This window comes from Platichthys flesus, chromosome 1 (assembly GCF_949316205.1).
Source record: "Platichthys flesus chromosome 1, fPlaFle2.1, whole genome shotgun sequence".
In the NCBI taxonomy this organism is placed as follows: domain Eukaryota; kingdom Metazoa; phylum Chordata; class Actinopteri; order Pleuronectiformes; family Pleuronectidae; genus Platichthys; species Platichthys flesus.
Window position 1 is genome coordinate 29,408,734 of NC_084945.1, and position 11,688 is coordinate 29,420,421.

The 11,688-nt window shown below is 42.3% G+C and overlaps 1 protein-coding gene across 2 annotated transcripts in view; it reads right to left on the reverse strand.

Moving 5' to 3' along the window:
* The window catches only part of efl1 (elongation factor like GTPase 1), a 93,378-nt gene extending 85,341 nt beyond the window's left edge, over positions 1 to 8,037 (reverse strand). For both annotated transcript variants that reach the window (XM_062390883.1, XM_062390891.1), the window contains exons 1-9: positions 7,919 to 8,037; positions 7,391 to 7,558; positions 6,891 to 6,958; positions 6,685 to 6,769; positions 5,729 to 5,862; positions 4,675 to 4,812; positions 4,170 to 4,378; positions 2,985 to 3,108; positions 801 to 880 (exon numbers count right to left, since the gene is read on the reverse strand). In XM_062390883.1, coding sequence (XP_062246867.1) covers positions 801 to 880; positions 2,985 to 3,108; positions 4,170 to 4,378; positions 4,675 to 4,812; positions 5,729 to 5,862; positions 6,685 to 6,769; positions 6,891 to 6,958; positions 7,391 to 7,481 — 929 coding nt within the window. In that variant the 5' untranslated portion in view covers positions 7,482 to 7,558; positions 7,919 to 8,037. The remainder of the gene's footprint in view (positions 1 to 800; positions 881 to 2,984; positions 3,109 to 4,169; positions 4,379 to 4,674; positions 4,813 to 5,728; positions 5,863 to 6,684; positions 6,770 to 6,890; positions 6,959 to 7,390; positions 7,559 to 7,918) is intronic.
* Between the last annotated feature and the right edge of the window lie 3,651 nt (positions 8,038 to 11,688).

Here is an 11,688-nt window from a genome sequence, read left to right on the forward strand (position 1 = left end):
GATAGTTTTCCCAATTCTGCTTTCAAACCGTTAGTTTTCTCTGGCCTAAATGTGCCCTTTTCTTTACATGTAAGTGTACTGCTGAGTCTTGGCTCTCCAGTGCTGTGCTAGTATTTCCCATTATATGGCTAGGCCATGACAGCCTGCTAACACTAGATTCTGGTTGTGCCATGCAGTTAAAGTAAAGGCTTAGTTCTCCACATCACATTTAATTGCATTCACATGCTTATGCCTTGGTGTTTTGTACTTAAGGTGCACACGTTTCTCACCATAGGAGAGACAATTCCTCAGGTCAGAAAGAAGCTATCTACATCCTCAGACATAGACCATCACTATGCTGGAGTCGTAGTATTTGATTCACTATAAGCTACTTTCAATGCAGTCTTTCAAACAATCCCCAGGCAGCGTAACACCCGTAACGGCTTAGTGTACACACTCATAAACTTTGGTTAAAAATACAATACTTTTGATACGTTGACATCGACTTTCTATTTCAAGTCAACACAACTGAGAAGTTTGGAAACGTTGCTGTTCCCATTTTAGTTTCATTAGTCTTGGACTGAATTTCCGTTTTGACGTTATAAAGGTAGACTTTTGGAAACTATGACATCCATGTTGGCTACTTCATTGGGATTATCAGTTGCAACTCGACTACAAAAAATTTAAATAAGACTGGTTTAGACTTACACACCCTCTCAATTTACAAATTAGAATTCATTCAATTTCAATTAAGAAAACATTTATAAGTGTTAGTAGATCTATCTATGAGAGTGTGTTGCAGGCTAGTATCTTTCACCCACCTCCGAGTGACAACTGCATCATATAAACTCCAAATGTTATCCAGCACAAGCTGCACAAACAGTGGCTTCTTTCCTTTGGCCTGCAGCAAAGTATGAGACAAAGAATATACATCAGAATGAATGTGCGATATAAGGAAACACATGACTGAGCATTTATTTTCAGTAGAGTTTATTGTTTGCCTCAATTGACCAGAGATTATTTTCCCTAATGCTCTTTTTTTTGTCCAAAAAACTCAATTTGAGAAATGGATTTATATCTTTGTCAAGATTTGGGTCTCACAACAATGTCTGCCAGGCGCTCAATTAGGAGTCTGTTAGGCATATCAGAATAGGAAAATACAACAAGCAAAGTGACGAATGGTTATAACTGATTACTGCGTGCATTGATTAGCTGACGATGAATGCCAACCAATATCAAAGTTTCAAATGAAAAGTTGCTCTCTTAACACATTTAAATTAACAGACATTTTAACTCTTTACAACTGTGGTGGGCAGATAAGCATCTCAGAATTACTAACACATTCAAACTTTATGTGGATTCTCTACAACAGCAGAGGCCACGTCAGGTTCCTCTCCTGTCAGCCAAACAAAACAAATGGATTGTAGTGATACAGACTCACCAACACTGGACATTTGAAGACTAAAAAAACAGTGCCTGCTCTGGATTTCTGCTGTGACTGCAGATGGCCGAGTCTCAATTTATACTCAACAGCATGAATCCATGAAAACAACGTGCCTTGTAACACCAGTGCAGGCTGCTGTTGGTGTGATGTGGGAGTCAGTGTCTGACACAGTTAAAATTGTTCATCACAGTATCAGAGAGGCCCAATGTTCAAGACCCCTCTAACTAAGTGGTAGTTGTAACACCTGCTATGATCAAAAATGTCTTTTCCATCCATTTCTTCATACATAAATACAACATGGAGACAATCAATAAATAATCATAGTCAAACACACACTGACTGGCATTTAACAGTGCCAGTTAACATGGCTATGATAACGTTTATTTTCATTACAATCTATTTTGTTGTTTCTGTGAGTAACTGATGGTTAAATGTTGTCGATGTATTAAATGAAAACATATTTTCTCAGGATATGAATTCAAAATTATTATAACTTATAAGTGCAACTTGTAACTTGTAAGTGCACATCACAGACTACTATACATTTTCTGCGTATCTTCTGGTATAAATAAAGTTTGTCGGTTTTTCTCTGCACCTTGGTTCTCCTTTCCTTATGGCTTCTCCTTCACATCTTTCCTTGAGCTTGTGATGTATACCATCAGGGTCAACGAATAGTGGTCAGGAAAGAAGATTATTTTTACTTTACGAATGCAGCTATCAACATATTCAGGTGATCAATGAGCTTGTCGATTTAAAGGGATAATTCACCCAGAAAGAAAAATGTCACAACCCCCCTAACATTCATATTTGACTTGTAATGAGGTAATTTTATAAACAGTGTTTTAAGCCAAAATTTTCACTGACATTTTCCGATGAGGCTTAACACATGGTGGAAATGATGCAGTTTCGAGTCAAATATGGATTTGTCAGGGCTTGCGGACACTTGGATGACATCACAGGATCAGTATGGAGACATTTTGTGTGTTTTCTACTGTTTTATTAGGTCTGAAGATTTGGTCGCCAGTTACTTAAATTGTATTGGATTCTACCCCTGTGACTCAAGTGTTTTGTGGACTTAAACACGTCATCGGCATATTAGTGAGTAGATAATGAGTAAATTTTCCTTTCTGGCTGAACTATCCCTCTTAGTTGTGTAGTTGGAGATAACCTGGCATTTTTCAGAGCCTGAGTCTTAAGTGTGGAGACAATACGATGGACAACATTGATTAACAATCATGGAAGTCCATGTATACTTTAATTCCACTGCTTCAAACCAAGCAGCAGGACCATTACCAAGAGTGAATATGCGGTATCGGAAGAAACATTAGAAGATTGTTCACCTCTATGTTTAGGCTCATAGATGATAACAACTTTTTTTCCACATATAAAACTGATGGGAATCACTAAGGGAACCAATAAGGAATCAAACCAACAAGCCAAATCAACAAGAATATCTGTATCACAAAATTTTAACAATTCATAACTCATTCGTGAGTCATAGGAGAAAAGACAAAGAATATAAACACACATTAAGAAATATCTTCAATTATAGTTACTTTACCTGAGCTCCTTTCATGATCTTTTTTGCTTTTGCATTGAGGTAGAAATCTCCCCACAGGGTTTTGAGCAGCACTGCTGCTTTAATGCCCATTTTCTGGCTGTAGATGTTGGCAAACTGCTGGATGCTACAAAACACAAAATCGTACTCTTAATTGTCCATTTATACTTTATATGCAGGTTCCCGGACAAAAAGCTCTGATCTTTATTGCAACATATTCCTCAGGCTTTAGCTTTTTTGTTTTAACTCGGGTTATTAGCACCTTTGACTGAAGTGGAGACATTTTTACAGACTCTAGGTAAACATGATTTTTTACTCATCCTGACCTCAGCTTCCTCTTGCTACAGACAGTGAATGCAAGCGCTGGGTTCAGAGGTGGAGAAGATTAAGCTTTGGAACTTAATTAGTTTATTTAAAGCAGCTAATGATCACAAGGGCACGGCAACCCTCAGAACTAGGTCTTCATGTTCTCACTGCCATACACCAAACTCCCACTGCAGCCCAATGTCACTGTTTGGGTGTATAATACATATTTGAAGTGACCTTACTAATATGCCAGTTACAATTAATGAAAAAAATATTTTCAAAGTGCATTACTAGACAAAAGAAAGGGATCAAGTTCGGAATTAATCAGCGTTTAGTCTTGTCTCTACTGGTTCTATAATCATGTCCGTGGTCACAGATAATTAATCTAAGTTGACAACGCCGTCTAGTGACCTTGACAATTTGTTTAATTCTTTCACTCTTTAGTTTGTGTACCTGTCACTCGTGCAGCGCATTACCACCAGAATTAATTCTGAGGCAAATGCAAACGGCCCACCCCAGGCTTGATGCGTGTTCTTTATTTCAGGTTCAGTTCTTAGTCTCACATTTTCCAAGAATATACACAATAATCATATGCACTGAAATAATGAAAACTATTTTGTTAAACTGATCACATTTTTAATACTGATTTGCTGTTTCTTTAAAACTGGAAAACAAACACACAAATATCCTGATCTAGATTACTGAGCAGCTAAATCATTGGTGTAAAATGAGCCATTTTCTTTCTATCACTTTCGTTTTACTGATTAGAAAAATACACTAAGCAACCCTAATTTACACATAAATGGACTTCACTTGTTTATATCAGTGGAACTCATGACCAAATAATGTCATCACTGAAGGTTTAGAAGAAACCAGCCTCACCTGAAACCCCATCCATCCATGGCGCTGGCAAACACCACATTCCCTTGATCAGGAGAGAAGTAGAGGAGGGAATCATCTGCCTCCTCCAGCCCATCGCTGCAGTCGTTAACATAATCACCACTTGCTATATCCCTCTCTTTCTCCTCCTCTTTCTCTGCTCGGTCCTCTAGCACTTTGGACGTGAACAAAGAACCTGTCACTGCATTCACCTACAGGAAAGAACATACATACCCATGATTAGTTACAGTGGTCTCCACACTCCTTACACGACTCCATTTACTTCCATTACTCTGAGGTCTGAACTTCCAGCTCCTTGTATCAATTATCTCATTTATTAATATACACATTTAAAATATTTCTTCACGATAATATCTAAATATGAACAAAACATGGACAAGAATGATTTAACTCGAGGGTACTGCAACATTGTGGCTGAAACTCTTAGAGATTTTTTTTTCAAATACACTGTTTGTTGCATGTGTTAGGTGAGAACCTGGCCCCTTACCTGTTCCAGAATCTTCTGCAAGTGGGTGTAGGCTTCCTGAGCACTGAGTTTCAGCTCCAAGATGAGTCTATCGATTTTATTGATGACTAGAACAGGCCGGATGTTCTCCAGCCATGCTTGACGCAACACAACTTGGGTCTACACACAATAAACACAGACAAAAAGCAACAAAATCGCATTCGACATGTCTTAACAGCAAACCATTTGTAAACACTGTGGCATGAATATATTGGTTAGAAGAAGATCTGGTAAAAGCAGTAAATCACAAGACTATTTAACTTATACATTGGCCAACTGATGTATAAATAAATGCACTTTTCACACTCTTTATCAAGACAGATTTCATTATAAATGTGAAATGCCAACATTTTGGCCATCACTTTACACTAAATAACCCCTTTCTCAAAGTGAAAACATTTTTTGAAGATGTTTTAGTAAATTCAAGTGAACTATTCCAAGTTATTGTTTGTGCCAAATGTGAAAGGGTTCCTTGATGGTGTCCAGATATATCACCATCACAAGGCGAAAAATGTGCTTAGTGAGGTCACCATGACCTTATCCATTGACTACTAAAATTGAATCAGTTCATCCTTGAGTACAAGTGAATATTTGTAACAAATTTGCAAAAATTCAGTCTGGGCATTGTTGAGATATCGCCTTCATGGGAATGGGAAGGACGGATGGGCTGACATCCCAAAAACATAAAGCCTCCGGCTTTGCTACTGCTGCTCAGTAAGAGTATAACGCTCATACACTTAACTAAGAAGACTGGCAGATGTAAATACTTACTGAATTAGGAGTATAGAATAACAGTTTATAAGTTTTCAATTTTCAATAAATTTGCTTTATTTATAAAACCCATGTTTTCACTTTGACAAAACAAGTTATTGAGTTCAGATTGATGGGCAAACTGGTAATTTTATCATTTTTTCAATAAATCGAGAACATATTAACAGTTTGTATAAAGTGTGGTTACAGGAAAGACTGGATACACTGATGTAAAGTCTCTTCCTTTATCTATAGAATGAGTCTGTGAGGGGATAGAGAGATTTACCTGTGGACACACACCCTCGACAGCATCAACAACTACGATGGCACCGTCACACAACCTGACAGCAGTGGATACCTCCGAGGAAAAGTCAACGTGACCCGGAGAGTCAATCAGATTTAGTAAGTACTCCTGATTTCCTGAGGAGAAGAGCAGCACAGACAATCAGACAAACTGCAAAGATTCATCAACTCAGATGAGGCAAACAACTAATATTTTCGTTTTTTTCTTCAATTTTTCAAATCAGAAAATTCTCAAGAATCAGTAGCATGTATGCCAATTCACTAAACAATAACATTAACAGTATTTGGGCTAACTGTTGTAACTCTTCACATTAAAATATGAGTTTCATGATTCACTCATGTAGGTTTCAATGCCTGTATTTAAGATTAAGATTAAGATGCATTTATTATTCCCAAACACATGCACAGACATGCAAAGGCACACTAATGCAGGTAGGGAAATTTAATCTCTGCTTTTGACCCATCTGGTGCAGGACACAAGGAGCAGTGAGCGACCATGTACGGCGCACGGGGAGCAGATGTTGGGGGAGTAAGGTGCCTTGCTCAGGGGCACTAGACAGGGTAGGGAGACTCTTGGATTTTTGGACAGATCAATTCAGGTTCGTCTTTTGTTGTCTCTCCGTGGAGTCGAACCAGAGACGAACCAGAGACCTTCTCTGCCCATAGTCCAAGTTTCTGCCACTAGACCACCGCCTCTCTGTAGGGATGTAATGAAATTAAAATATTGAATCTGCATGAATATCAGCAGATCCACGCTGGTGAGGAAAGCCATCACAGTGAAGTAATCACATTGCTGAGGTTTGTTAATTTTGATATTCATATTCTGTGGATGCTGTGTAGATCAGTAATGTGGCGGTGGGCCCTATGCTTTTGATAATTTAATTAAACAAAGTGAACAGCAAATGATCTTAGAATTAGTCCTGGCCAGCGTGGCCTTACCATGTATGCAGTGCAGAGAGATGGCACTGGACTTCATTGTGATTCCTCTGATCTGTTCATCCTCTCTGCTGTCCAGATACCTCAGCTGGTGGAGTAATACATCAAAGATAAGCACAAGTGATGACAAAACTGGAACCGTGCACAACATGGGAGAGTCTTGGAGCATAAATGTGAAAATGGTCTTTGTAGCAAATGAAGTCACAAACCTTCCCAGCCAGTCGACTGGATATGATGCCATTACTTGCCACTAAGCAGTCAGCAAGAGTAGTTTTCCCTGCAAAGACAAAGATGGTTCCAAATACCATTATTAATGTACTTGCAGCATACACTTCACATTTGGCATCAGGAAACTTGCATGTGATAATGGCATGTGTTACTTTAATACATTTACAATCTGATCTGTTGAATGAAATGATCAAGTTGTCAATTCTGGGACACTCTTTAGCCCCAATTCAACCCATATGCTAAATAAGCTATCAGAATAGTGGCATCAAAAGAATAAATGAAATAAAACAAATTCAGTGTTTACTCAAATCCTAAATACTAAAGTTGTAATTGAATGACACATGAAGTATCACTCACTTCTGGAGATAAGCTAGTGAAAGTAAATGTGATCAATGAAATCTGGTTCAGTAAAGAATAGTTCACAGTGGTTGTTGTTGCAGCATTCAAGAAGTGTTGAATGTGTTAAAGCATGAGAGCTCACCATGGTCTACATGAGCCAGGATGCATAGGTTTCTGATGTTTGCAGGGTTTCTCTGCAGTGCAATGATCTTCTGGAGGCTGGTGTGGCCCATGATGACAACCCTCAAGAAGCGGCGGCCCTAGCGGTGCAGCTGACAGCGAACACAACCCGCTTTGACCCGCTTGTCACCTGTTGATAGTGTAGCCTGTTACCACTGATGGCTATAACAGTATAATTTTCATGAAGCTGTGCTAGAGGGCAGGCTTTGCTAATTGCTACCTAGCGTCGGCAGAGCGAAAAACAAAAAACATGAGCTTTGTAACGGACAGCACAGTGAAGACATGGACATGGCTTCACTGTACATGGACCATGGACTGTACACCTCTGACAACACTGAGGACGAGGCACTGCCCGTCGCTAGTGACATGTGCTAACACCGAGGCTAACACTGAGGCTAACACTGAGGCTAACAACCCAAGCAACCCAAAGCCCGAGACTAACGTCGCTTCCACCGTCTCTAAAGCAGCCCCCACCACCACCACTACGCACCACTCTGCTCTGCTGAGTCCTCTTCAAAACACCGTGGGGTCACAATAAACACGCACTGAACACATGTGTCCCGGTGTTCCTCTCCCGGAAGTTGATGACACATTAACCACGCCCACTTGCTAACATGGGTGCTGCATTCAGGAGGCATGGTAAACACGAACCTTTTTCTGAGAATTCACAATTACCCATGTATTTTACCTGAGGCTGCTTAGTAGCTTATAACACATTGGTTATTCTTCTAACATTATGATGCTAGACGTTCAGTTACTAGAATACCACACATGGCAAATGCAATCAACAACCGTTTCTGAGAGACTTTCTGCTATTAACACTGTGCATTCACTACAAAACGTCTAGTTCTGGGGTCATGTTAAAGTACTGAAGTCCCACAAGATTATGTGGTTTTATCTTGTGTACTAAAGTTATTATCTTCACAAAATGTGCATTTTACGGAGCTTTGTTAAAAACTCATCTTATCAAAAATATGTAGGCATCATGAAAAAGGTATGAGACAGTCCACATTTCAATGATCTATAAGGTGGACTATTCCCCCATAATATGAATGCAGCACATCTCCGCTAATATGTCTGTCTCTTTCCCTTCACGTTTTCTTATTTAACATAATTTTCACATCTGCATCTCAGTCAACTCAGTCCATTGAAACACTGCCTCTAACAAACTCTTGCTGTCTGTAATGTGTTAAAATATCACTTCAGTTTTTGGCCAGCAGATGACAGTGTGTCCATCTTAATATTACAGCAAATCCGCAGCCCAACACAGAAATGCAGTCAATGATTTTTTTTCTGATCTAAAAGATTGTGAAAAAACTGCTGCTCCGAAATATCTCAATCACTGTTGCAGAACTTTTAAAGTTGTCTAATATAGTAAAATGTAAAATGTAATATGTTATTGCTACAAAATATTAATATTACTAATAATAATGCATGAAATTATTATTCTACATGTAATGGGGTCAATCCTTAATAAATAGCTTTAGCTAAAACCGGATAGTTTTAGCAGTGTTATTTTCCCACTTATGCTTATGTTATTGTAGAGATAAAATCACAGCTCTAATTTACCTGACAGGAAGACTGAGCAACGTCCTCAGTGTGTTTTGTGTGCCGAGTTGCTGGCAAATGACAGCGCCTCATGAGTCATTGAGTTCAGTCTCTTCATCGATGCAGAGTCCACATCGTGATGTATCTAAGAATCGAAACATTTCCAGACCTCTAGTGTGGAACGTGGTGAAACTGAATCCTTTCAGGACCCTGAAAAAAAAAAGAAGAAAACTTGCACTGCCAGTGTCTCTTTTGGCTCATTTTGCTGGTCGCAAGCCCGGATAAAGGAGTAGGGTTGGATGTAGAGCTAGCAATGCCGTCCCACTTAACAGTGTGGCGCACATGATCCTGCAGCGCACATCATGCTGCGGAGCACATCGTCTTGCAGGGCGCACCTTGTCTTGCGGCGCACCTCCTCTTGCGGCGTACCTGGTCCTGCTGCGCACCTCGTCCTGTGCCACACATCGTCCTGCGGCGCATATCATTGTGTGGCGCACATCATCACCTCACATCATCGTGCAGGCACATCATCCTGCAGCGCATGTCATGATCACTGCACATCAGGATGCGGCGCACATCATCCTGTGGCGCATATCATCATCATTGTACATCATTGTTTGGCTCACATCATCCTGCAGCGCATATCATGATCACTGCACATCAGCATGCCGCGCACATCATCCTGTGGTGCATATCATCATCACCTCACATCATCACCACACATCATAGTGAGGTGCACATCATCCTGCAGCGCACATCATCCCGCAGCCCACATCATCCAGGGGCGCACATCGGCGCACATCTTCCTGCAGCGATCAACATCCTGAGGCGCACATCATCGTGCAGCGCACATCATCCCGCAGCCCACATCATTCAGGGGCGCACATCGGCGCACATCTTCCTGCAGCGAACAACATCCTGAGGCGCACATCATCGTGCAGCGCACATCATCTTACAGTGCATATCATCCTGCGGCACACATCATCGTGCGGTACAGATCGGCGCACATCATCCTGCAGCGCACATCATCATGCCAGGCACATCATAGTGTGGGGCACATCATCCTGCGGCGCACATCATCCTGGGACGCACCTTGTCCTGCGGCACACATCGTCCCTGCAGCGCACATCATCCTGCAACGCACATCATCACAGCTCATCATCATGCCGCGCATATCATCATCGACACACATCATCGTGCAGCATAAATCATCCTGTGGCTCATTTCATCATCACCGCACATCATTGTTTGGCGCACATCATCATGCAGTGTACGTCCTGCAGCGCACATCATTGTGAGGCGCAAATCATCGTGCAGCGCACATCATCCTGTGGGGCACATCATCACCACACATCATCACCACACATCATCACCACACATCATAGTCAGGTGCACATCATCCTGCAGCGCACATCATCTTGCAGTGCACATCATCCAGGGGCGCACCAGCGCATATCTTCCTTCAGCGAACAACATCCTGAGCCGCACATCAGCGCACATCTTCCTTCAGCGAACAACGTCCTGAGGCACACATCGTGCAGCGCACATCATCGTGCTGTGCACATCATCTTACAGCGCATATCATGAAGGTGCACATCCTCTTGCTGCGCACATAGTCCTGAGGGCGCACATAATCATTAGAGGCACATCATCGTGTGGGGCACATCATCCTGTGGCACATATTATCATCACTGCACATCATTGTTTGGCGCATCATCCTGCCGTGTACGTCCTGCAGCGCACATCATTGTGAGGCGCAAATCATCGTGCAGCGCACATCATCCTGTGGGGCACATCATCACCACACATCATCACCGCACATCATAGTCAGGTGCACATCATCCTGCAGCGCACATCATCTTGCAGTTCACATCATCCAGGGGCGCACCGGCGCATATCTTCCTGCAGCGAACAACATCCTGAGGCGCACATCAGCGCACATCTTCCTTCAGCGAGCAACGCCCTGAGGCACACATCGTGCAGCGCACATCATCTTACACCACACATCATCCTGGGGCGCACATCGGCGCACATTGTCTTGCTGCTTACATAGTCCTGCTGCGCATCTCATCATCACCTCACATCATCACCGCACATCATAGTCGGGTGCACATCATCCTGCAGTGCACATCATCCGGCAGCGCACATCATCCAGGGGCGCACATCAGCGCACATCTTCCTTCAGCGAACAACGTCCTGAGGCACACATCGTGCAGCGCACATCATCGTGCTGCGCACATCATCTTACAGCGCATATCATGAACGTGCACATCCTCTTGCTGCGCACATAGTCCTGAGGGCGCACATAATCATTAGAGGCACATCATCGTGTGGGGCACATCATCCTGTGGCGCATATTATCATCACTGCACATCATTGTTTGGCGCATCATCCTGCCGTGTACGTCCTGCAGCACACATCATTGTGAGGCGCAAATCATCGTGCAGCGCACATCATCCTGTGGGGCACATCATCACCACACATCATCACCGCACATCATAGTCAGGTGCACATCATCCTGCAGCGCACATCATCCTGCAGTGCACATCATCCAGGGGCGCACCGGCGCATATCTTCCTGCAGCGAACAACATCCTGAGGCGCACATCAGCGCACATCTTCCTTCAGCGAGCAACGTCCTGAGGCACACATCGTGCAGCGCACATCATCTTACAGCGCACATCATCCTGGGGCGCACATCGGCGCACATTGT